At 48.1% G+C, this 27,598-nt stretch overlaps 1 protein-coding gene and 1 pseudogene across 2 annotated transcripts in view; both read right to left on the reverse strand.

Annotated features, from left to right (window-relative positions):
- ADAMTS17 (ADAM metallopeptidase with thrombospondin type 1 motif 17) overlaps positions 1-27,598 on the reverse strand; it is a 300,141-nt gene that overhangs the window by 241,975 nt on the left and 30,568 nt on the right. For both annotated transcript variants that reach the window (XM_088452708.1, XM_088452707.1), the window contains exon 4: positions 17,454-17,629. In XM_088452708.1, coding sequence (XP_088308834.1) covers positions 17,454-17,629 — 176 coding nt within the window. The remainder of the gene's footprint in view (positions 1-17,453; positions 17,630-27,598) is intronic.
- Positions 13,237-13,289, reverse strand: LOC148481919 (U2 spliceosomal RNA; annotated as a pseudogene).

Raw genomic sequence — 27,598 nt, forward strand, 5'->3', positions numbered from 1 at the left:
TACCTCTACTCTAGATCCTTTACCCTCACAAATCAGTAAAGCTCTGTCTCCTGTGCTTATCCCAACCCTAACTAAAATCTGTAATCTCTCTCTCTCAACTGGCAACTTTCCATCACTGTTCTAACATGCAGTGATTACTCCTATTCTGAAAAAAACAAAACTCTGACCCCAACACTCTCAAATTACCGTCTTATCTCCCAGCTCCCATGCCCCTCCAAGCTACTTGAGAGACTTGTCTACACCCGCCTCACACACTTTCTTAACTCACATAACTTATTGGACCCACTCAGTCCGGCTTCCGTTCCCAACACTCCACAGAGACAGCACTGACTAAGGTAGTAAATGATCTGGTCACTGCCAAGGCTAAAGGTCATTACTCACTCCTAATTCTTCTATATCTCTCTGCTGCTTTTGACACTGTTGACCACTCTCTTCTCATACAAACACTACAATCCCTAGGTCTTAAGGGCACAGCTCTTTCTTGGTTCTCTTCCTACCTATCTGATCGCTCTTTTACTGTTCGTTTTTCTGATTCTGCCTCCTCTTCACTACCTCTATCATTTGGAGTACCGCAAGGCTCTGTCTTAGGGCCTCTGTAATTCTCAATCTATACCTCCTCTCTTGGCAAACTAATCAGCTCTTTTGGATTTCAGTACCATCTGTATGCAGATGATACTCAGATCTACCTATCTTCCCCAGATTTATCACCATCTGTACTGGTCCGTGTCACTGAATGTCTTTCTGCAATTTCATCTTGGATGCCATTTCGCCACCTGAAACTTAATATTTCTAAAACAGAATTAATTATATTTCCACCAGTCAATAACGGTTACCAAACTGATCTCTCTATCACTGTTGACAACTCGACAATCCACCCTGCCCCACAAGCTCGCTGCCTTGGTGTCATCCTTGACTCTGAACTGTCCTTTGTTCCCCACATTCAATCTGTCTCAAAATCATGTTACATACATCTAAAAAACATAGCCAAAATTCGACCATATCTCACACAAGACACTGCAAAAACTCTAATCCATGACTTATTATTTCCCATATTGACTATTGCAATAGCCTCCTTACTGGTCTTCCCAAAAACAGGCTCTCTCCATTACAATCAATTATGAATGCAGCTGCAAGGCTTATCTTCCTTGCCAAACGTTCATCGTCTGCTGCCCCGCTCTGTCAGTCCCTCCACTGGTTGCCGGTTTTCTACCGTATTCAATACAAAATACTCTTACTTACACATAAGGCTATTAACCAAACCACACCAACATACATCTCTTCACTCATTTCTAAATATCTCCCTACCCGACCTCTCTGCTCAGCACAAGATCTGCGTCTCTCATCCCCACGCATTACTTGCTCCCATTCACGGTTACAGGACTTTCTTCGGGCTGCACCCACTCTATGGAATGCCTTACCACGCACAATATGACTTTCCTCTAGTCTCCAATCCTTCAAGCGATCCCTGAAAACTCACCTCTTCAGGCAAGCTTATCAGATCCCAGAACCACCCACATAACCTTCATAGCCTCCTTATGTAATTACATCCCCTTTCACAGTCCACACACAACCTCACACATCGTCTTTCTCTCACATCCTCATGACATTTCCCTATAGATTGTAAGCGTGCGAGCAGGGCCTTCCTACCTATATATCTGTCCCAGTTTTGTTCTATTAATGTTTACAATTGTAAAGCGCAACGGAATATGCTGCGGTACGGTCTCGCTGCCGCAAGTCCTGGAGTGATTTTGGCTCTATCAGAGCCAAAATCACTCCCACTGATATCACTAGTGATGGGAACGCCTCCGTCTGGCAGGCATGCCCCCAGCACGCCCACCAAAGGGGGCGTGCTGTCAATCAACATCGACAGCACGCCCCCTTTGGTGCGAGACCCGGAGCGACGGAGAGCCCGTCGCTCGCCGGGTCTCTCGCATGTGCACAACGGAGCTCCCTCCAGTGTGCGCAGGCGCAGTGGGGGAACATCGACCCGCTTGCGAGTGTCCTGCACTCGCGAGCGGGACTGAATGACCCCCTATGTCTGCACTGTCTCCCCTCCCTGTCCCCCTGTGTATATACAGTCCACCCCTCCCTGTCCCCCTGTTTATATACGGTCCTTCACTCCCTATCCCTCTGTGTATATACGGTCCTCCCCTCCCTGTCCCCCTGTGTATATACAGTCCTCCCCTCCCTGTCCCCCTGTGTATATACAGTCCTCCCCTCCCTGTCCCCCTGTGTATATACAGTCCTCCCCTCCCTGTCCCCCTGTGTATATACAGTCCTCCCCTCCCTGTCCCCCTGTGTATATACAGTCCTCCCCTCCCTGTCCCCCTGTGTATATACAGTCCTCCCCTCCCTGTCCCCCTGTGTATATACAGTCCTCCCCTCCCTGTCCCCCTGTGTATATACAGTCCTACCCTCCCTGTCCCCCTATGTATATACAGTCCTCCCCTCCCTATCCCCCTGTGTATATACAGTCCTCCCCTCCCTGTCCCCCTGTGTATATACAGTCCTCCCCTCCCTTTCCCCCTGTGTATATACAGTCCTCCCCTCCCTGTCCCCCTGTGTATATACAGTCCTCCCCTCCCTGTCCCCCTATGTATATACAGTCCTCCCCTCCCTGTGTATATACAGTACTCCCCTCCCTGTCCCCCTGTGTATATACAGTCCTACCCTTCCTGTCCCCCTATGTATATACAGTCTTCCCCTCCCTGTCCCCCTGTGTATATACAGTCCTACCCTCCCTGTCCCCCTATGTATATACAGTCCTCCCCTCCCTGTCCCCCTGTGTATATACAGTCCTCCCCTCCCTGTCCCCCTGTGTATATACAGTCCTCCCCTCCCTGTCCCCCTGTGTATATACAGTCCTCCCCTCCCTGTCCCCCTGTGTATATACAGTCCTCCCCTCCCTGTCCCCCTGTGTATATACAGTCCTCCCCTCCCTGTCCCCCTGTGTATATACAGTCCTCCCCTCCCTGTCCCCCTGTGTATATACAGTCCTCCACTCCCTGTACCCCTGTGTATATACAGTCCTACCCTCCCTGTCCCCCTATGTATATACAGTCCTCCCCTCCCTGTCCCCCTGTGTATATACAGTCCTCCCCTCCCTGTCCCCCTGTGTATATACAGTCCTCCCCTCCCTTTCCCCCTGTGTATATACAGTCCTCCCCTCCCTGTCCCCCTGTGTATATACAGTTCTCCCCTTCCTGTTCCTATGTGTGTACTGTCCTTCATAATAATATATATATATATCAACTTTTATTGATAGGGGCCCCCACACGTTTGTTGCCCAGGGGCCCCCACAGACCTTAATCCGGCCCTGGATGCAAGTCAACAAACAATACGCAAAACACTATGGGCCTGATTCAGACCCGCTCGCGAGCGCACAGCGCTCACAAGCGGGTCGATGGTGGGGTACTGCGCACGCGTGGAGCGCGCATGTGCAAGCCCCGGAGCGAGAGAGAAATCTCTCACTCCGGGATTCACTACAAAAGGGGTGGCTGTCTATGTTGATCGATAGCTCACCCCGTTTTGTAGGCGGGGAGGGGGGTGGCTACACAAACGAAGGCGTTCCTGAAGGAACACCTGCTGTTTGTGGGAGGCACCATTGACATCACCAGTGATGTCAGTGGAAAGCTTCATGCTCTGTTAGAGCAGGAAGCTCTCTGGGGCTTGCGACGGACGAGACCCTACCACAAGGGTCTCGTCGCAAGCCCCGATGGTCGCGACCATCACCTGGCCACTCGCAAAAGCTGTGGGTGGTGACCCACAGCTTAGCGAATGGCCAGGAGGCCACAACAAAAAAAAACGCCCTCATTCAGAGCGAGCGCTCTTCAAGAGTGTCCGGCTCTGAATCAGGCCCTGTATACGGATTTAGGTGTACATCCAAATGCCCCATGATGATAATGGGATACGTTCAGGATCCCGACAACGGGCATTCAGGGGTTCACAATGCCGACGCCGGAATCCCGACACTTATAGGAATACAGTCGCCGGCATCCTGACCCCCGGGATCCCGAAGGTAAGTACTGGGGTTAGGGGGAGAGTTAGGATTCGGTTAGGTTAGGTTTAGGCACCATCCCATCCCCCCAACTCCACTAGTTACCTTCAGGATTCCGGCGGTCGGGATGCCGGCGCTGGTATTCCAATAAGATTTGGGAATCGGCATTGTGACCACCGGAATCCCCGCTGTCCGGATATTAAACTTATACTGCTGTGTGTATTTGGGGGTATTATCGGGGAGGGGAAACTAGAATACTGGACTATAATATTGGAGTTATGTGTGTACAGAGGGTGATATGGGGGGGCTGTGTATAGTGGACTGTAATATGTGGGTGCTGTGTGTACTGGGGGATAATATGGGGAGAGGGCTGTGTATACTGGACTGTAATATTGGGTGCTGTGTGTACTGAGGGTGATATGTGGGTGGCTGTGTATACTGGACTATAATATGCATGTGCTGTGTGTGCTATGGGGGAGTGGGGCTGTATATACTGGAATGTAATATGGGGCGCTGTGTGTACTTGGGGTAATATGGGAGCGGGCTGGGCTGTGTTTCTGGTATACTGGAGGGTGCTGTGCGTACTAAAGGGTACTATGGAAGTGCTGTATATAATTAGGAAAAAAGGCTATAAGAGGGCAAAATTAGAGGGTTACATACAACATGAGCTAGTCCGACCACGTAATGGGGGTGGAGAGTAAAACCCAGGGCATGTGTCTGAGACTGCAAATTAATATGCAGCTGTAAAGACCCTGGCATCTTAGTGAGCGTCTCAATACAAATCCCCACTACTGTGACAGATCCGCTGCGCACAAATTCTCAATTGCAAAGGAATTTGTGTGCTTTTTAGATTTACTAAGCTTCTAAAACAGACAAGTGGTGATGTTGCCCATGGCAACCAATCAGATTCTTGCTATAATTTCTATGTTGCATTCTAGAAAATCATACAAAGGGAAACATCACCACTTATCTGTTTTAGAAACTTTAGTCAATCTACCCCTAAGTGTCTTTTGCACAGAGGAGGTTGGTACTTTAGGGGTAATGGGAGCAAGCATATTTTTGCTCCTGAGCCCATCAGTCGCTAGTTCCGGCTCATTGTAAAGTATGAGTATAATGGCCATGGGGGATCTGCTGCAAATATATAGCAGCAACAGCTCCTCCCATGGGCCTCTGCTCAGCTCCATGAGTCACTCCTCGTAGCTCCAGCAGCAACACTGAAGGTAAGGTGCAGTTGGCACTGCTGTTCTGACTGCAGCACACAGAAGTGACACAGGCGCCCTAGCCCAAATTTTTTGGTAAGCGAGTATTTTTTTGGCGCTCCCCCTTATGCAGTGCCCCTTTTACAGTGCCCCCGGTAGTGGTCCCCCCAGTGCAGTGCCCCTTGTTCCCCCAGTAGTAAGCCCCTTATATAGTGCCCCAGTAGTGGTACCCCCCTATGCAGTGCCCCCAGTAGTGGTACCCCCCTATGCAGTGCCCATTATATAGTGCCCCTAGTAATAGTCCCCCCTCTTGTAGTGCCCCCAGTAGTATTCCCCCCCTTGTAGTGCCCCCAGTAGTATTCCCCCCCTTGTAGTGCCCCCAGTAGTATTCCCCCCCTGTAGTCCTCCCAGGAGTCCCCCCCCTTGTAGTGCCCCCAGTAGTAATCCGCCCCCCCGCAGTAGAGACATAATAAAAAAAAAACACTTACCTGACACCCGCTCCTGGTCCCGCTGCAGAGATCAGCTCCTCCATCCGCCGCTTTGCATTATAGGAGTGACGCGTCATGGGAGTGACGCGTCACTCCCATTACCCACTGCGGGAGCCGGAAGATGTCCGGCTCTGGCAGTGGGAGCAGCAGCCAATGAGAGTCTGTCTGACTCTCATCAGCTGCTAAAGCAAACACACAGCTGCCGGCTGCGGCGGCTGTGTTTGTGCTGTGTAGCGCTGACTGAACTCCGTCCGGTCAGCGCTACACACACGGTGCAGCTGTGTCACAGAGACACAGACTGCACCGCGGCCCGCATGGTACGCAGCTGAGGCGCACTTCACTATGTGGCGCCTTACGCAGCTGCGTACCATGCGTAACGGGAGAACCGGCCCTGGACACAGGGCATGCGTCACTGTCATACTGCACACGCGCAGTTTGGTTAGCGACAACAGTTGTAGTGAAGACTTAATCGCAAAGTGATTGACACGCAGAGGGTTCTTTTGGGGGAGCTAACGGGCAGTGGAAGTAAAACCACATGCGTGGCACAGCTGTTTTTGGGGCATGTTTTAGCCTGCAATTCCATACCATATAAACATGGCACCGGCGTCTTAGATACAGTGGACATGCTGTGCAGCTATAGGGCTACTCAGAACTTTGATCATCGACCGATGCTGCATCTTCGTACGCAGCTGCTGGGATTAGCTAAACCAACAGTGGACATCTCAATACAAATCCAGGCAGCAGCACCATTTGCATATTTTTGCACAGTAGCTGCGTACAAATTTGCAGCTGTGAATGCATTAGTGTACATCTCTGATTCAGGCCCACAGGCAGTAAAAATTACATAATCTAGTAGATTAGAATAATATTTAACATATATGTATATATCTCAAAAGCACAATGGTTTACTTAGGAATCAAACTTTCATCAGAAAAGTTAAAAACTGGCATATCAGGAACAAACAAGCCTGTTAGTAGAAAGTACAGTGGGCCTAATTCAGACCCCCTCGCGAGCGCAAGACGCTCGAAAGCAGGTCGATGGTGCCCTAATGCGCATGCGCACGACGGAGGAAGCTCCGTCGTGTGCATGCGTGAGACCCGCATAGCGACAGCCTAGCTGTCGCTATGGGTCTCTCACCAAAGGGGGCGTGCTGTCGATGGTGAGTGACAGCACGCCCCCTTTGGTGGGCGTGCCGGGGGCGTTGCTGTCCAGACGGAGGAGTTCCCATGGGAACGCCTACCGTCTGGAGCACTGGTCCTCCTCCACATATACCCTGCCCTCAGTCACAGGCAGACAGTTTTGTAAACAAGCCCAAGGCAGGAGCAGGAAAGAGGAGAAGGAAGAACATATTCTCAAGAAACACTCTCCCAGAAGATGAAGGAATCAGTGGTCAAGAGAAAAAATACCCATTGAAGCCAGCTGCATCAGGGTGGGCGCCCTGTGGATCCTATGGACTACGAAGACATAGCGTTAACAAAGGTAAGTCTACCATAACTCTTAATTTCTTCTTCATGGTCCATAGGGGATGCACAGGGATACCATGGGATGTCCCATAGCAGTTTCCCCTATGGGTGGGGATGCTCTTGAGCAGAAAGGAGAATCAGAAGCCCAAAGGAAGCATCCTGAGAGGCAAAGGTGTTAAAGGCGTAGAACCTGAGAAAGGTGTGGGCGGAAGACCATGTGCCCGCCTTGCACAATTGTTCAGCAGAAGAACCACGTTGAACCACCCACGAGGGTCCCAAAGACCGAGTAGAAAGTGCTGTAACCCTGTTTGGAACAGATAGATTAGCTTGCGTTTAGGCCTGAGAGAGGTCATGCGGAGCCATCGAGTCAGAGTCTGTTTGATAGCTGGCCAGCCTCGCTTGTGAAAGCCGTACAACACAAAGAGATAATCTGATTTCCTAAAGAAATTGGGGCCCGATTCAGACCCGCTCACGAGCGCATAGCGCTCGCAAGCGGGTCGCTGGTTGGCTAGTGCGCATGCGTGGCGTGCGCACTGTGCGTGCACGAGCCCCGGGACTGTCGATGTTGATCGACAGCTCACCCCGTTTTATAGGCGGGTTGGGGGGGTGGCTGCACAAACTGAGGCGTTCCCAAAGGAACGCCTGCCGTTTGTGGGCGGCCCTACTGACATCGTGAACTTCCTGCTCTATTAGAACAAGAAGTTCACTGGGGCTTGCGGTGGACGAGACCCTACCACAAGGGTCTCGTCGCAAGCCCGATGGTCGCGAGCCCGATGGATGCTGCAACAGAAGCAGGATGGCAAAAGTCAGGGGTTAGGTGCTTTTGAGTATAGAGCAGATAATATAAGTAAAGAAAGGATAAGCACAAGAGGAAAGAGGGCCCTGCTCGTGAGAGCTTACATTCTAGAGGGGATGGGCAAACAGACAGGGGTGACACGGATAGGGTAGACAGTGAGCATGGCACAGAGGGTTAGGATGACAGATGGGTGGATTCCTATTTTACAGTATGTGTGGAAGTCATTTGAATTAAGATTTACACCACTGACAGTCTACTTTAAGAGGCAGTTTTTGTAGGTGTCTGTGGAAAGCCATGGCTGTTATATCAGTTTACGTGAAGTCTGACGGGTAGCTGAAGCCACTTCATGAAGGGCTATTTAGAGAGTTTGGTTAACGTGTGAACCAGCAGTCTCAGGTAAATATAGAAATTGGTGAAAGTAGTTATTGTAAAGAGATGTTCAGATGTAAAATAATAAGTTGTGATCAAGTGTGAATACTATAAGGCACATTTATTGATTTGGAGGGTGATGGGAGACATGTGAGGTTTGCAGGATATTTATTCCATAGTAAATCCGCTGTATGTGTGTGGGGCCTGGATTTGGTGATATGTCACCATATAATAAAAGCAGAAGGATGGAGAAGTAGATATAGTTGTAGGTGTGTAAAAGTTTTTTATAGTGACACAATGAGGCTGTAATAGTCAATTTTTAATGAAAAGAAAGCTCATTAGTTTTTAGAGGAGGTGAGTGACTCAATAGGGCGGCAGTGTGCCCAGAGAGGTGAGATGCAGGGAGAGTTAGGGAGTTAAGAATGCTTGGCTTGTGGCTTGGTGGTCTTGTGTGAACTAGACTGTGTGGGAAAGGACTGTCCTGTTGCCTTACCCTGGGGGCCTAAGGACAAAGAAGAGGACAGCCTAGGCTTAGGGGCAGCTGCTGATGTCAGAAAGGCAGATTTTGAGGCTGTCACGGTAGACATAATCTTGTACAACTCTGTGCCGAACAGCCTGTCTCCAGAGAAGGGTAAGGATTCAAGTGCCTTCTTGGATCCCGTGTTCGCCTTCCAGGACAGCAGCCAAAGGACCTGGCGGGTGACTACCGAGGTCGCAGATGCCTTAGAGGCAAGGAGTTCAGTACCCAACGCAGCTTCTCCCAAATAAGAGGCCGCTTCCTGAATATGGGAGATGTAGGCCAGTTGTTCCCTGGTAGCGTCTGATGGCAGGCTCTCTTCCAGTGCCTCTGCCCATCCTACGATAGCCTTTGCCACCCAGGCTGCAGCCATAGCTGGCCTAGTGATAACGCCAGAAAGCGAGTACGCTTACTTGAGAGAAGTTTCTAGTCTTCTATCTGTGGCATCCTTAAGAGAGGATGTAGACGGTAAAGGCAGCGTAGAGCTTCTGACTAAGCGTGCCACATGTGAATCAACAGTGGGAGGGACTTCCCACTTAGTACACTCCCTAGTAAGGAGAGGGTAAAAAGACGCTAGTTTTTTTGGGACCTGGAACCGTTTGCCAGGAGTACCCCAAGCTTCTCCCATGAACTAAGTGAGCTGTTCTGACTCACTAAAGAAAGAAAATCCACTGTTGAATGACTGTGCTCCTTGCCCGAGTGCGACTCAGAAAGAAAACCTTGTACATCATCTGGCTCCTCAGGTGATGTGTCAGAATCTGAAAGCTGGGTAGCCTGAGAGTATGTGCCTTGGTGGCTAACGGTCTGTCCGCCGGTAACCTTTGCTGATAGGCAGCGGACGTTTGAGCCATATTCTGAACTGAGTGGGCACTAACATCCATCCAAAAAAGATGCATAGGGAGTACCGACATAGTAGGCTGTAATAGCTGTGGGTACCCCATGGTTCAATAGCTGCGTCATAACCTAGGATAAGGAGGACACCCAAAGTGGCTCCTGGACATGGGCTGGTAAGGTTGACTGGTAAGTAGATTTATAACAATCAGCACACAGACCATCCAGTATGAAATCCTGAGAGGACAAGCCCGCAAAAATGGGATTTTGGTACCTACCGGTAAATCCTTTTCTCTGATTCCACAGGGGACACTGGAGTTGCTTACGCTGGGGTATAGAGGCGTGGATAACTGGAGCTGGCACTTTAAATAATTTAGAAGTGTGAAGCTCCTCCCCCTCTATTCTCCACCAGCCCTCAGTTTAGAAAATGAAGACCGAGAGGAGATGGAGAACAAGCGGAGTAAAAAAGGAGAGGAGAGAAGAACACACAATAATCAATGCATACAACATACGGAACAAACCGAACAGGCAGGCTAAGAGCGCAGAGGTGGGCGTCCAGTGTCCCCTGTGGAATCAGAGAAAAGGATTTACAGGTAGGTACCAAAATCCCATTTTCTCTTTCATCCACTAGGGGACACTGGAGTTGCTTACGCTGGGGACGTTCCAAAGTTTTCACCTCGGGCGGGAGCGCTCTGTGGGACCTGCAGAACCAGACGGCCAAAATTTGATGCCGAAGCAGCAAACGTATCAAAACTGTAACATTTGACCCACATGTGAACTGAAGACCAAGTGGCCGCACGGCACAATTGTGACCTGGAGAGGACAAAAAACGACTCTGACTTGCGGAGGGACGCTGTCCTGGCATATAGATGCAGAGAGCTCTAACTACATCCAAAGTAGAAGAATTACCGGAGTCCTCCACCAAAGACGGTACTCAATAGGCTGATTGATATGGAAAGCCGACCCAACCCAGGGAACACAAGCTAAAGTGGCTTATAGGACAGAGCACCCAAAACTAAACTCTACGAGCCAAAGCTAAAGCCAGGAGGAGGACACTCTTCCAAGACAAATACTTAATTAAAGGTAAGTACCAGGGAGCTATCGGTGGTACAAAAGGAGGCAACACAAGCAAGACCCCCTAAAGTAACGTTTGCCCTCAGGAATGAGGGACAATTTTCGTTGAAAGAAAATAGAAAGGGCAGAACCTGCACCTTGAAAGTTCAAAGGTGAAGACCAGAATCCAGTCCCATCTGAAGAAAAAAACAGAAACCGGGACAACCGGACGGAAGACCCGACTGGAACACCATTCGATATAAGAACGCCAGATGTGATAAAGCGCAACTGGCTTCCTGGCATGTAACATGGTGGGAATCAGAGTCTGGGATGCTTCTGCATTAAAAGATATCGGTTTCAGGAGCCACCCCGTTAAACGCAGTTACGTTAAATTGGAGTGGACGAAAAGGACCCTGCTGTAGAAGATCCGTGCGCAGATGAAGGGACGACGGGTCGTCTACCAATAGGGACCGAAGGTCCGAGAACCAACTACTCCGAGGCCAGTTCAGTGCCACGAGAAAGACAGAGGCTGACTTGTGTCTTATCCTTTTTAGAAGGAAGAAGTGGAATCGGAGGAAAAAGGTAAACGAAGTTGTAGATCCATGAAACTGTCAGAGTGTCTACTGCCTCCACCTGTGGATCGCGAGTTCTTGACACTTATAGTGGGAGCTGAAGATTCATCCATGACTCCATGAGGTCCACCTGAAAACACCATCGTATCAGCGCGTTGAACACGTTTGGATGAATCTTCCATTCCCCGGGATGTATATCCTGGCGACTTAGGTAATCTGCTTCCCAGTTGTCCACACCCTAGATGAATACCACCGACAGGATTACTGACTTCTTCTCGGCCCACCGGAGAATCTGAGATACTACTCGCATGGCCATGCGACTACCAGTCCCGCCCTGGCGGTTGATGTAAGCGACGGCCGTAGCATTGTCGGACTGAACTCTTACCGGGCGTGTCTTTTGCAACTCTGTTGCTTCTATCAGAGCATAGTAGATCGTTCTGAGTTCCAACACATTTATGGGCCACTTCTGATCCAGAGGGGACCATCGACCCTGAAAGTGAAAATCGAGGACTACTGCTCCCCATCCTCGAAGGCTGGCATGTGTTGTTTTTACGATGATCCAGAACCATACCGAATTTTCGGCCCGCTAAAAGACTGTTGTATTGTGTCCACCAGAGGAGGGCCACTCTGGTAACCTGGCTCAGACGGATCTGTCGCTGTAGAAGCAGATGAGACCCTGACCCTTGTGACAGCAGGTCCAGCTGAAACACTCTGGAGTGGATCCGTCCGAACTGTAGTGCCTTGAAGGCAGCTACCATCTTCCCTAAGAGACGCAGACAAAGAATTAGGGACACCTTCTTTCCTACTGCTCCCTTCTTGAAGTTGATTATCCAACCGTGATGGATTAGTGTGTGATATATCAGTAAGGCATGGTTTGTTAGAAGGGATACCGATGGAGCCTTGAGGAACAATTCATCCAAATAGGGGATTATGTTTACTCCTGATGACCGAAGGAGAGCAATCATGACTGACATGAGATTGGTGAAAATGCGGGGAGCCGAGGATAACCCGAACGGCAATGCCCGAAACTGGTAGTGATCCTGCAATACGGCAAAATGCGGGAAGGTTTGATGTGGTTCCCAAAAGGGAACATGGAGATAGTCCTTGACATCCAGGGATAATAGACACTCCCCTGGTTTCAACCACACAATGATGGACTGCAGGGACACCATGTTGAAACGATATATATCTTAAGATACAGGTTTTAAAGGACTAGAGGTCCTAAACCGATCCATCCAGATTTGGTACTACAAACAGGTTTGAGTACAAACCCCATACCTCGTCGATGTTCTGGAACCTGAACTAGCACCGAGGATCGGAGTAGAGACTGGATAGTCTCCCGTAGAACTCTGGCCCTGTCTGCAGGTATTGGCAGACATGTAGGGAAGTACAGAGATGAGGGGGGACTTCGAAGTCTATTCGTTACCGTAGGGAAATCAGTCACTGAATCCACTGATCTGAAAAGGTTCCAAACTTGTTGAAATTTCTGCAAAACGGGCTCCCATCGCCGGAGATCCCAGGTGGGGCGGAAGACCGTCATGCCACCTGTTTCTCAGCTGGTTTAGGTTCCTGTCGACCTGCAACATTGTGTGGACGACCACTACCTCTGTCGCCTCTTGCTTGCGTGGGAGCACCTCTGGCTCTACCATGAAAGGAATGTGGCACACGAAAGGAAAGTAACGAAGGTCCCATGTAAGATACTCTGGGAGCCGAAGCAGTCGAAGGGAGGAAGGAACCTTTTTGTTGGTCACGGAGGAGATAGGTAGCGCCCAATTACATTGTAATTGTTCCAGGCTAACTGAGTACTGCTGTTCTGACCCTGACACAGGGAGTAACGTACTCAAATAATACACACTCCTGGGATGCAGGAACTATATCCACAGGTAGATTAAATACCTGCCTGACCGCCAGATTAAGAATTCCACCCCAGTAGAGGCAGACTCTATATATGGCCCACAGATAGGGGGCGTATCAGATATTAAACTGATAAGAACAGATACTACATGGGACTCTCTTGATCTGTTTGCCTGTTTACTGCAGCTTTTTCCACTTGATCTTAGCCAAAAGGCAGAGAAAATCTTGAGGAGTACCGTCATTATACAAACTTCCTCCAATCACTTTCCTTAGTATCCTCTGTTGTGAGGATTTCCTTGTCAGACCCTCTCTGACTGGAGAACAGTCGTTAGGGGACGTTATTGGTAGGAAGTGGAGGGAGTAGAAACAGCGGTACCTATAACCTGTACCAGGATGTCGAGAGACTTGGTTAACCCTGACACCCTGGGAGGTGCGAGCCTCAGCCAACTGTGACGTTAAGTCAGCCATCACTCGTACCATATCAGCGGCCCATGGAGGAGCAGGAGAGGCAGTAATAGCCATAGGCGGATAGATTACTAAACAAGCATCATATAACGTGCTTGTATAGTTTACAGTTTGAACAAACATCTTTTGCAAAGAGTTTGGCATTCAACCATAGTCACCCACACATAGGGACAGATACAGAAAACATAAGGCTAGTTTGGGAAACAGAGGAGGAGATCACACAACTCCTTTCCCACAGAATTGATTCCCTGCTGTACACTCCCCTGTGCTCACAGGCTCCCAGGGATGCAATCAGGAGAACCAGCCCTTCTGTAGTAGTGCTGCTACACTCTTGCTAACTTGGAGAGATGCAGTCAGACACATGTGAAACGGCAGCCACGCTGTTCTAACACCCGTGCCGCTCTGAATGGAGACAGAGAGCCCGCGCTGTTAGGCTCCGCCCCCTTCTTCATGCCCTAAGGGCTCTGAAAATAGCAGTCGTGCTGGAGCTTTCACCTTCCCCTGTGAAGCCCCGCTGAGTAGGAGCGCTATGCCGCGGGTGTCAGCGGAGAGAGGGGAGAAGGATTCTCTTAGTGGAGTATGTCATGTGGAGCAGCGCTATTGCGCTATGCTCTGAAGCCAGCGTCGGCAGCGGGGACAGGAGCCGGGGGATGCGCAGCTGATGTACTCACTGCGTCCCTTGGTTGGCCTCTCTGATAACAGCACTCCTGCTTCTCACACTGTCTTGTCCTCAGTGCTTGTAGAAGTGCTGTGTGGCGATAAGGAGCTGTCAGTTGCTTTTTTAATAAGCACTGTGCACTCCTTCCTGTATAACAGGGCGCCAGGTACCCGGACCCCACCTTTCAAGAGGTGGTGAAGGGTACCAATAAAGTGTAAAAGATGCTATTAAAATAATAAAATAAAATAAATGTATTGCTGGAGCACAGCAAATTGTGACCAGCTCTGTAGGCACATTTTCTAAACTGAGGGCTGGTGGGGAATAGAGGGGGAAGAGCTTCACACTTCTAAATTATTTAAAGTGCCAGCTCCAGTTATCCACGCCTCTATACCCCAGCGTAAGCAACTCCAGTGTCCCCTAGTGGATAAAAGAGAAACAAAATATTTGCATGTAACCAGCACAGGGGCCTCAGCCTCCTGTTTATCCTTGCCTTTAGAAGACATAGAAATAGCCAGCAAGCAGCACACAATAAGTGTAAAGCTAACAATGCAATGTGACACCCTTCACAAATACAAGTAATAATGAACCCCTACACACCTGGGAGTTGAGGGTTTAAGAAAGAGCAGCAAGGACAGATATAACTGACAGTCAGACAGTTTAAGGCAGTATAGCACAACAGCAGAGCTAGCACAAGTCACAGGCAATGCATATAAATATACTTATAATGGCACTAAATCAACTACTCAAGCCTCAAAGGGCTGGTAGGATTTGTGCACTGTATAACCTGGCCCCAGGGAGAGGTATACAAGGAGACTAGACTCGAAACTCCTAAGACCTGTAGCTTCAGAAAAGCCATGATTAATGGCTACTGAACATCTCATATAGGGAGAAGGAGGAGCAGCTCAGAGGTGGGAAACCTCTTGTGAGGGAACGCGCTCGGAGCAGTGGGAGGGGCTGCTGGGGGAGAGCTTACCTCTCCTCTGCTGCATGAACGCCGGGTGCCACTGGCCTCTACATGGTCCCTGACGCCAGCAGTTAACTGCCCCGGTGGTCTAGTGGGGGAGCGGTTGCACAAGTTGCCCCACTGTAGTGCCCTTCGGCAGGTCTCCACCGCTGGAGGTAAGGACTGCACAACACGCAAGCGGGGAATCAACTTACCTGTACTTCTTCGTGTATCCGGCCGCAGTCCCAGGTCCCCAGTGGAGCGGCTAGCTGAGCCCCGCTGGTGCCTGCTCACCGTGCTGCGGCACCAGCGGAGGTAGTTGGAGCAACTGCACAGGCACCCATTAGGATGCCTTGCTGCTTGTTCAGGTAAATAAAATAAAAAAACTCATAAAAATAAAGCTTGGGGACGCCTAAGCAGACGCTCTGTCTAAAGATGCGACTGGTCCTGCCGGCACCAAACGAAAAACTGTCTGCCTGTGGCTGGGGGCGGGGTATATGTGGAGGAGGACCAGTGCATGGGAGTTAAAGTTTTAACGGTTTGGTGCCCGTACCTCTCCGACCACACACACCCCATGGGTTCACTGTGGATCCCCTATGGACCCTGAAATGCCAGTGTTTTTACTTTTCTATCATAGGACTTGTGCAAGATTCACCAACCGACGGTGGAGTATAAAGATGCACAAAGCATGATTGCAGCGTCTGTAGACACTGAAAGTGGGCATCTCAGTCCTCACACATTCAGGTGCACGGATGTACACCAGGGAATGGCTTTGTTGCGGCAATAGCTTAAAGTCCCAAACTCAACTCCAGCAATAGACACAAGGAAGGCCACGACTGCCTTCGACTCACAATCGGGCCTGATGAGGAGTGTCCCGCCCCCTCCACAGACTCGCCCCCAATGGGGCTGCTTTCAGAAATTTCCTGGGTTGGTTATCCATCCCAATCCGCCCCTGAGTACTTGCCACAGGACAGTGGTACTATCTATACAGAAACATGGACTGTTCCCATTATATGACTGTAGGGAAGTAATCAACAACTTTTATTTTAATTATCCATGAAAAATTAAAGCTACAGATGTTTGTGGACTCCCCAAAGAATAAAATCCATTTAGGAATCAAAAGGATCGTTATGTACCCTTGGTTAGGACTGGAATATTTTGGTCCTATTCAATTATGTCCAAGTTAAAATAGTTCTAAGAGTTTATAGGTTAGATGTTTATTTATTTGTGGTCTGGCTGACATCACACTGTCCTATGAAAAGCCACCAAGTTCAAAGGCATTCCAGACAGTGTCTCCACGTTTATAGATGTTTCTGAACAGCTGCCACAGAATTCAAATAGAACAGTCCTCATCGTTACAGATATGCATGGGTGTATTTTCATATAACACACATTAAGTGAACTTTCAAAAAAAACGTACTAAGGCTTTCAATCTGATCCACCTACAATAATGTCATTTTAAGGCACTGATAGATTACAACCAGAATATGCCATTCAAGGCGGGATGAGATCCGCTGACTCATACAATACAATATTAACATTTTCTGTTGCAATAAAAATAAAATCACCAAAGACATTTATAAACAATACTCCACAAGTGACTGCAATGACAACAAGGCGTTGCCCGCAGCATTCAATCAGATGCTAACTGTAATTTTTCAAGTAGTTTAGAAAATTAAAACAAGGGTTTGATTGGTTGCTATAGGATATACTTCCTTTTCTCCACTGCCTCTAATTGCATCTAGTAAAACTGGGTCCAAATGAATAAATGGTTTCCAATATTCAAAGTTTTAACTATTTTGTGAATACTTCCATGCTTGCCACTTGGTAATTCAATCCATTCGTTGCTCCATAATCTGCTTAAAATAACAACATATCGACACTAGCACGTGTGCTATAAATGTGATAACTGCACCGATCCAGCTTTGAAATGTTTCCACTTTTTTTTTTCCCCCGAAATAGAAGTCTGGATTTAGCCAGCAACTTAATGAAATGGCAAGTTTTCAGATTTTACATCAGACATGCACTTATTTATCCATTTGGTTAGTAATTTATGGTAAGCGATTGCAATAACGTAGAACAAACTAAATTCCAAAATGGCTGTAGTGTTGCCATTCAAGTCCATCCTATGCTTACTTACAGTCATTGTGAAGTTCATACAATAATCGACGTTGCCTTACATGCGCCACCTACTGTACATATAATGGAATTGCATGTAACTCCAGGCTGTAGTAAACATTATACTAACCATATTCATGACAGTAAGAATAAATCTCTGTGCAGCCTCGGCTCCATGGTATTGCACCATGTCAGCATCGGCCACAACCAGGGTCTCCACTGCGTGCTCCTCGGTGAGTCGAATTGCATTCCTCCGTTTCCGCCCATCATTGCATTCTTCACTCTGGTTTAGCTTCCTTTTTTTTCCTGAAATGGACAAAAATAAATAAATACAAAAAGTGATAATAATAATAATAATAATAATATTAATAATAAAAACACCACATACTTGAAGGTATGTTTGCTTGACTTAACTACAAACCAGTGCCTAATGCCGAAACATAACAGTGCAGAGATTCAGGAAATAGCGTGTGCCTGTCTGCATCACAGGAAAGTATCCATTTTGCCCTAATGAGGCTTTGCTGGAAAATATTTGTTCCAGGAGCCTCACAGAAATCCATCCATCATTAGAGCCGCTCAGCGTCACCCTCACCGTAATGAAATTCCCAGCTTTGCTTTCTCACATATTTTCATGTACTGCAACCTGCACCATGCAGCTACCGTACAGCACAATAATGGCCGCCAACGAGCTACAGTGGAGACTGTTTCATTCATACTCGGGGTCTATTAATCAAGCATTGATAACCCCCATGCAAAGGCTTCTTTGCCAGAGAAAGAAACTACAGGTGTGTCCTCATACATCTAGCCTCTTTTGGGCATTAAACAGCCTTTCTAGTCACAGCATGCCATGGCGTGACTCGATAGCGTTGAGCGTTTTGTCGATGCAAATAAGACACACCAGCAGCTATGTTACAATGTCACAGCCGCTGACACTGTAACGTAGCATTTTGCATGCAGATACACCTGCAGTCACACACAGAACATAGGCATGCTGCATATCATTTTAATCAGCAGAATCTGCTTGTTCGTTCTATTCACATTGCTGTGCGACTGAGACACATTTGAAGGTAAAAAGTGGCAAGAAAAGTCGCTTGGCGCTACCGAGCCTCATGGCTCTCACGCGTTATGTGTAACGTGACTTGTAGCGCATGGAGCAGGGGCGTTTTAAGAGAGGAGGGGACCCGTGTGCAGCTCCGTTTAGGCCCCCTCCTCTCTAATGACGGCTCAGCGGCACTGAGCGCTGTAGATTCTGGCTTCATGCCAGAACCTACAGCGCATGCGTAGGTCCCCAGGAAAATGGTGCCGGCGCCTACTTTCCCGTGGACATTTTTTCTGCGCATGTGCAGATCACTGGGAAAATGGCCGCCGCCATTTTCCCAGTGAGTGGTTGCTGCTCTACTGCGGAGCAGCACTTCGGGAACGGCGGAGATGTAAGTATATTTACTTATGGGTGCAGGGTGTGGGCCCCCCTGGTCCCAGGGGCCCGTGTGTCCCGCACACCCTGCACCCATTATAGATACGCCCCTGGCATGGAGGATACATGCGGACACATATGTATCACTACTACATGCAGAGAAACCATTGTTTTCCGTTCCCTTTAAAGCAGGGGTTCCCAACCACGGTCCTCAAGGCACACTAACAGTCCACATTTTAAGGATAGCCATACTTGAGCACAGGTGACTTATTTAGTATCCCAGTTAATTTAATTTAACCATCTGTGCTGCAGCATGGCTATCACTAAAACCAGGACTGTTAGTGTGCCTTGAGGACCGAGGTTGAGAATGACTGCTTTAAAGTGTATTGTGTGAGTTCCATAGTCTGTTTTGGGGATTGTGATCTGCCCACAATTTATCAAACTGTGATAAGTCTGCCTTTTTGCAGTTTTTGCGGAAAACATTAATTGATGACAGGATGGCGTTATGCTCAATAACATGGATGCCAGTGTCTCCACGGTCATCAAATTAAATGATGTGAACGTGCAAATTCACAGTTCATCCATGCCTAGTACGGCTACAAGGATGACCATTTCTTGGGAATACTCTCTGGCCTGGGGATGTGCAAATAGATTTTGTGAAAGCGACTGCCTTGAAGCATATAGACAGAGCATTACACTTTTGGCAAAGGCAAAATCTAAACATCATTAGAGGGATGTACTTTGCGCTGAACATCTTGAAAAAGTGAGTAGCAGTAATTTGCAGCAGTGGAGACTGAGAGACAATATTGGTGCTCGTGACCCAAGAAACGACTGGTCCAAAATACTAGCAGTTATCGATTGGTTGCTATGAATTACTGCCCATTTGACGTTAATCAGCAACTGAAGAGAAGAAGGAAAACGTCTGATCCCAGTCACTTTACATTTCACTATAGTTGATCTCACAGACAACAGTACACTGGGCCTGATTCAGAGATGGGCGCTAATGCAATTGCGGCTGCGATTTCGCACATAATGCAGCAGCGAGAAGATGCCAAGGTCTGAAAAGATCACCCGAGCATAAGGAAGCCCACTGCTGCCTTCTTACCTGCATGCGACAACGCATACCTGGGTAAATATTGGTAACATCGCCGCACATCAGCGCCCATCTTGGCCTTGCGGCAGAGCTCATCAGACACGCAGAGCTGCGTATGCACTCGCAGTGGCTAAATTCTGCACGCCTGTGTAATTGCGTTTGAAAGTAAGACACGCCTGCGTTTCTCAGACCACCCCCCGTCACCACCCCAAACGGAGACCACCTGTCACTCACTCTGCGATGGATTTCTACGTGCGTCCGTGCTCGCAGTGCGATCACTGCGCACACGCAGTGCTCTTATATGCATGGGCGATGGAAAATAATCTCTTGATTGCGCGCATAATCGCCTTTGTGTCTGTCTCTGAATCAGGCCCAGTATACAGATTGCACATTCACCCCACTGCAAAGACCACCGAATCAGACCTGGAAGCTGTACTCTGCTGTGCTGTTCAATCACTCAGTTACAGCGAGTTTGGCTCATGTAGCGTTGCTGGAACTGATCATTCCCAAGGGTTAGCATTAACACCTCTTTCAAAACCAGACTCTGCTCACTGGCTAGACTTCCATAGGGAGATTGGGCTGAAAATAAACATCTTTGCCACCCAGGAAAGAATACAGTATGTAGTCAGTAAAGTAATGGAATGTGCCCTCATTTAGTATAATGATTAACACATAGGGGGAGATTTATTAAAGTTTGGAAAAAGATAAATCATAAGCTTGCAAGCAGGGCCCTCTTACCTCTATGTCTGTCTGTTATTACCCTGTTTTGTTCTATCAATGTTTACAATTGTAAAGCGCAACAGAATATGCTGCGCTATATAAGAAACTGTTAATAAATAAAAATAAATAAATACCTCCCAACATGTTCAGTTCTGAAATCAGGATACTGAGTGAGCCGAAGACGCGCATTCCCAAAAAGGTGTGGCCTCACTGGGAGGGGCATGGTTTCACATCACGCCTTTCACTCTGGGGGCATGCCCAGCACTTGCTGAGCACGGTGAACAGATGCTGTGCGCATGCGCTTGGCATCCACTCACATGCTGCTCTGTCCCCCAATGTGGAACACTGCGACCCGCGGATGGGATAGTCCCTTAAGGTGTGGATAAGTTATGAATAAAGTGGAGAAAGATAAAGCACCAACCTATCAGTTCCTAACAGTCACTTTACAGGCTGTGTTTTACAAATGATAGTAAGGAGCTGATTGGTTGGTACTTTATCTCTTGCCACTTTATCTCTTTCAAAGCTTTGATAAATCTTTCCCGTAGTTAATAAAATAAGGTTGAAATGACAATTGTGCCAATGTGGCACAGGGCATTAAGTGTATTGTATTGTTGTGAACACAATTTCAATATAAACCGTAAAAGCAGTGTTTGAAGTGTGCCAGTGTGAAACAGTATGTCATACTGGACCCTCACCTCGGCACCCGGTGCTGAGACTGTCACTGTCCCATCGCTTGTCAACAAGTGGCTACCTGTTTAAATTTGGCTCCGGCCGCAAGCCAATCAGCGGCGCCTGTCATCACACTGAATTTAGTGCAGCCCGCGAGCCAAATTTAAACAGGCAGCCACTTGTTGACCGGCGCTGGGACTGGCAGCCAATCAGGGCGTCTGCGTGGCTGCCCCAAAATGGCTGCCGGTGCCAAATTCATAATGCCGTCGAGCAGGGCTGTAGGGAGGGTGGTGCGGCCGGTGCCTACGCACAGGGCGGAATCCTCTAGCGGCACCGGCTACAAACTTCCCGGCTCCAGAGAGGTCTGCAGGAAAAGACCTGCAGAGCTGCGCGGCGCACACATCAATGTCGACGAAGATCCCCATCCTACACCCAAGGTAAAGGTAAGAACTCAGGGGGAGGAGGGGGCGTGGGTGAGCGAGAGGGGCGGCAGTGCAGCATAGGGCACACTGCCGCCCTGCTACGGCGCTGTCGCCAAGGAGTGAGGGGAAGGCAGCTGTCACTGATGCAGTGCGGAGCGCTGTGAGGTGTGGTGGGAGGAGAGGTGTGCTGTGAGGGGAGAAAGTATGGAAATATCAGAGGGGTTTAGGATTTGGGCCCGCCTAAACAAAGTCCCCCTGATATTTCCATACATTCCACCTCAAAATTTCCACTTCGACCACTGCGCAAAAGTGTAAAACTGTTCTTTTTGATGTGACCGTCCTAATTTTGTGCAAATACCACTGTTTTTTTTTTCCCACTTCTGTGGACAACTAGCTCACAACCAAATTATTGAAGCAAAAACTTTTTAGACTTCTGCCTACTATGGGCTCCATTTACTAATGAGTTTGATCCATTACAAACTAATTGCTTATGTTAATTACAGCCGGAGCAATTTATCATGACAAGAGACCGTGGTTTTTAGGCAGAGCTATTTTAATTTTATGTCTGCATAAGTGCGGTGTGATACTATTTAACAACGAGCAGTATTTGTCATTTACCACTCAGTTGCCAGGATGTACTAAAAAGAAAATCCGGTAAAAACCCTGTTTTCGGGGTTTTACCACATTTTCCATATGTACCATCACCTGGCCGCCGGCTCTCTGGTGCAGAGGGTAACGCCAGCTTTTGCTGGCGTTATCCTATAAAAGCCTATGGGCTTCTACCACATCGCGCTGGTATGAGGGATCCGATCGGATCCCTTCCAGCATGCCGCGCGGCCGCCGCGTCAGTCTGCGCATGCGCAGATGGACTCTCGGGTCATAAACCCGGAAATCCACCGCGAAAAGCGTCTCACAAAGGACAGCTCTTATCGGAAGAGCTGTTCTTTGCAGTACTGATAGCATATGTTAGTACATATGCGATCAGTAGGGATGCGGTGACTGGCGGTAAGTAGCGCCACTGTTAGTACATCCCGGCCAGTAGCTGTTATCTAACGCTGATGAGCGCTAAGGTCCCGGCAATGAGGCTGCAGCATCAGAGTCTCTGCCCACAATGCACTGCTGCAGCTTTGTCCGTCCCTTCCCTCCCAGTCTCAGCCTCCTAGTCTCTGCCCCCTCCATCCAGCTCACCACTCCCTTCCTCCGGTTTACTGGCATCCATACTTATCCTCTCTTCACTCGCCGGCACCCAGGGCGGGCAGAAAAACGCAGCTGGCTGCTTCAATACCACTGCCGCTAGCCAGCGAGTGGGTGTAGTGAATTTCGGGTTTAAAAATAAATAAAAAACTTGCGGAAAGCGATAGTGCTAAATATCATTAAAAAAAACCAACCTGTTAGTAAATGGAGCCCTAAGAACATTAAAATCACTACTGAGACATTTTTATGATCCCCAAAATACTGTAAACACTTTTATTTGCTGAAATACACATGCTGGCTATCATTTTTCCATCATTTATTAAATTTACAAAAACCAACCATGTGACACCATGTAATTGCCTCCAATACTTTGCTTATGGTCATAAACAGCCCCTGCACTGTCTAGCTATCTCATTTGCCACTTTTTTGGGGTTTAGGATGATTCCCCCACTCCTTCCTGCATTCTACATAGGAAGCGCACTGCAGAATTAAGGCGCAATATTGCTGCGATGCCTTGAGAAATTATACTGTAAAGTGCGCGTTAATGTAACGCGGGACTTCAGACTACTGAACTCAGAGCTAATTGAATTCGGCCAGTGAACTCTTGCAATGGATCAGCAAGGGCCCTAACAGGTCTCTTATGTCTAATAAAGCTGAGCAGACTACACAGCGTAGTCTGGAAATCCAGAGTGCAGCCCAATTGCCCTGCTAGCAGACCATTACAAAGTCACTGAAGAAAGGAGGGTAAAAATTAATCTAACAGGGGATCACAAAACCACAATAAACTTAGTACATGTATGGGATCTTGTATCCAGAAAATTCAGAATGCCTAGAAGGATAAAGTCAATAATTGCTGCTACGTGGTATTGTCTCATAGACAGATACAGCTGGCAAATGTCTCTTCAATGCAGTTACTGTCAGTAGAACATAGAAATAAGTAAGGGGGAGGATGCCAGGTGCACTGAGGATGCCCAGGGGTAACCAAAGTCCCGTTGATAGATTTCATACCTGTATTCTAATGCTACACTGTAAACCATTCACATTGCCAAGCTCAGGTAGAAAACAGCGAAGGTGGTGGGAATATAGATAAATCCCTAACTTCCTTGCATAGGAAAACATTTAGTCTATTTTAAATGAAATCACTGTGATAGAAGTGCACTTAGGGTGAGGCAGAATTAATGTTATGCCTTTGAGCTGCTTCTGACAGACAGAAGGTGCTATCATAACTTTCTGGCATTATGGGAATTAAAAGGGATATCCTGTTCATCAAAGCAATGATAAGATATAGAAGTATAATTCTATGTAATTAAAGTGACATGTCAAGACAAGATGTGCACTGCACAGATATATTACTTCACAGTAGTGCTCCAAAGGAGTCAGGCTAATGAAAGCCAATAGCTAATTGGCTGCAGTGGGTTACTGTGTGTCATGTTAAATATTGTATTTACTGTCCATGGAAACATAAAATCAAATAGATTTTCGATTTTTTTTTTTAGTTAAAATATACCTCCCAACCATCCTGATTTCAGTGGGACAGTCCTGTTTATTGGAGATTGTCCGACTATGACACCCACAGGCCGCAGTGTCATACGCGCGATTGGGGGACACACCCTGGAACTGCTGGCGCGTATGCTAGTAGCATCCATTCTGTGCCGGGAGAGGCAGGCAGCGTACAACCAAAGAGGGACTGTACTTACTGCAGCAACCCGGTTCAAACTATATACCATAGCTATAGTAGACTTCTGAATCATTCTGAATCAGCCCCCATGTGAATTGAGCATCCTCAATCAACAGAGTAACATTTATTCAAGTTCTACCACTGTGAAAAAAAAGAGGACACAAAAGCTTTAGATGCTAAAATTGGTCGCACTATCGAAACTTGCGCCAGCCCCATGCTAAGTGCAGATTATTAATCAGAATATGGCCTCCAATGTGAACAATTATGTATCTGATGGCCTGATTCAGACAAGTACAGGCGCGTATCTATAATGGGTGCAAGGGGGTCCTTGGGTCCAGGGGGGCTCACACCGTACCCATATTTTTAATACTTACCGCTCTGGAGTCCCACGTCGGCGCTATAAGCGCTGTAAATAAAAAGTTTTGCGCATGCGCAGTAGGGAAATCACCAGAAAATGGCTGCCGTGCATGCACAGTAGACTCTGGACACAGACTAGTACCCACAGTCTAGTGCTGCGGCGCTGCTCTCAGTGCGCTTCCGGGCGATAGAGAGAGAGGAAGGGGTCCCGGACAGAGACTGCACCCTCCTCTCTTAATACTCCCCTGAGCAAGTAACTGTGCAAATTGGTAACACCGTGCTGCACTGCAGATGGCATAGATTTAAAATGTGCAGAGAGATTTAGATTTGGGAGGGGTGCGTCCAAACTGACATCTAACCTGCAGTGTAAAAATAAAGCTGCCCCACAAATGCATAAATGTATGTATATTTACACCCCTTGCAGTGCAACATGGTCTATCTAGGTGCACAATTACATGCTCTATCCCAGATCTGAATCAGACCCAGAGTTCGCAACCACTTCATCAAAATGGCTGTTACAGTCCCATAACACGCCCACAAGATGGATTACCTCAGTGCATCCAAACAGCCGCCTCCCAGGCACTCAGCGTCTCAATCACTAATGCGCGTGACGCATGAGTGGTGCGACTTTTTAGCGACTTGAGACACGTGCGCAGTAGAAAAAGATGACTCACATCCGTGAACATTGCGTGCAACTTAAAACAAGGCCCATAATATAAAAAACTGTTTAATAAATGAATGAGAGGATATAACTCTACATGTATATTGGAAACAACATTGGGAAAATAGAATGTTGTATGTCATATAACAAATAACATTAATGTTTCAAGCTTTGTGTACAACAAATTATCCTTAACAATTAGACAACTTAAGCCATTCTCATTCTACCTTCATTCTGGGAGGAAATTAACTGGCAGATGCCTTCTATCTAAGTTAACTGGAACATAATAATACAGGTAACTAGGAATTACTGTGCTCTAATGATATTAGAGGTGACATTCAGCAAAGAACAGAGTATAAAGGATCTCATTTTACTCAATCATTGTGCACCATTTCTACACGGAGAGGGTTACATAAAATACTTGACTAAAGCATATAAAGTGTCTATAAAGAAAACAAGCAATAAAATAACATCCCAGAGTGGTGTATCACGTTATAAAAGTGATAGCAACCTATTCCTATCCAGCCTAACATATAGTTAACTAGCTGAAGTACCCGGCGTTTCCCGGGTTTAAATCTTCAAGTTATTACGTTTTGTTGGCCGGGATGCATGACGCATCGCATTTGGGAAGAAATGCATCCAGCCACTCTTCGCATGCATGCCGGCGTTAGTTACCGGCCTGAACTACAAAGGACAGCTCTCTCGGTAAGAGCGGTCCTTTGCGAATGAGGGACTTGCGGGTTCTATGAACCAGAAGTCCCTCTGCACATGCGCAGAAGGACGCACACGCCGCGAGGGGTGCTGGGAGTGATCCGATTAAATACCTCTCACAGCACTCTCCGAATAGAAGCCCATAGGCTAACGCCATCAGAATTTTGCATTGCATTTCGGGGTTTGGTGCATATGAGAAATGCGGTCAAACCCGCATTTTGGGGGTTTGACTGGATTTCTGTATCATGCCCATTATGTGAAGTTTTCGTCAAAATCCATCCAGTGGAAGGCCCAGAACAAAGTTCTGCCCAGTGTACAGCAACGGGAGGTCCGAACGGGACCTCAACCTACTAGTATGTCTTCTGGGATCCAATGTTACCACTCTGAAGTTTTCGTCCCATTTATATGTCCCAGTGGAAGGCCCATTAGGCTTCCAGGGAGAAAGTTCTTCCCAGCGCACTCCGCAATGAGGTCCGTCTGGGACCCCAACCACTCCATTAGGCATCCCAGACCTATTGTCACCCTCTGTGAAGTTTTCATCCAAATCCATCCAGTGGAAGGACCAGAATAGGCTCCCCGAAACAAAGTTCTGCCCAGCATATACCAATGGGAGGTGCGACCGGGACCCTAAAACATGGCCAGGATCAGGGACGGATTGGTCGTAGACTTCACCAGGAGTTTTACCAGTGGGCCGGGCCGTTTTGGGGCCGATGAAATAATTTTTTTATTTTCTTTTTCTTTTTAAAAAATAAGTGACCCGGCCAGAGCTGATCGGGAGCCGGACCTCAGCTTCCACTAGAGAGAGCTGGAGGGACCCGCCTCCAGTCTGACTCCTCCTAAAAGCTCTCTTACTGACAGTGGCTGCCTAAGTGTCTGACACCAGAGCTGGGGCCGGCCACCGGTGACAACAGACCAGTCTCTTTTCCCTCCCACCGAACAGACCCACACCGCCATGGAAAAGGGTCCCACTCCACCTGGCTCCTGGGCTCTGGCAAGGCAGTGATCGCTGGCACGGACACACCAGATCCCAGCAGCAGCAGCTGGAGCACAGAGATGTTGGAGCACAGAAATGACTGAGGGACTGCTCAGAAGGCAGCTGTCGATGTGTGCGGTGCTGGAGTAGGTGTACGGGGCCAAGCGTGCAGTCTACAGGAATAACAGCAACCCCAGGTTAGTGCCCCCTCTCCCCCAGCCAAGTGCCCCTCTCTCTACCCAGGCCAGTGTCCACCCATCTCACTGACTCCCAGACATCCCAGTATCTCTCCCTTCTCCAGCCCAGTACCACCCACATCTCAACGTCTCCCACCATGCCAGCCCAGTGTCTCCCAGCCCCAGTGGCATAACAAGGGTGGGGCA

Source organism: Taudactylus pleione, unplaced genomic scaffold, assembly GCF_031769625.1.
Source record: "Taudactylus pleione unplaced genomic scaffold, aTauple2 ptg000556l, whole genome shotgun sequence".
NCBI classification, from domain to species: Eukaryota; Metazoa; Chordata; class Amphibia; order Anura; family Myobatrachidae; genus Taudactylus; species Taudactylus pleione.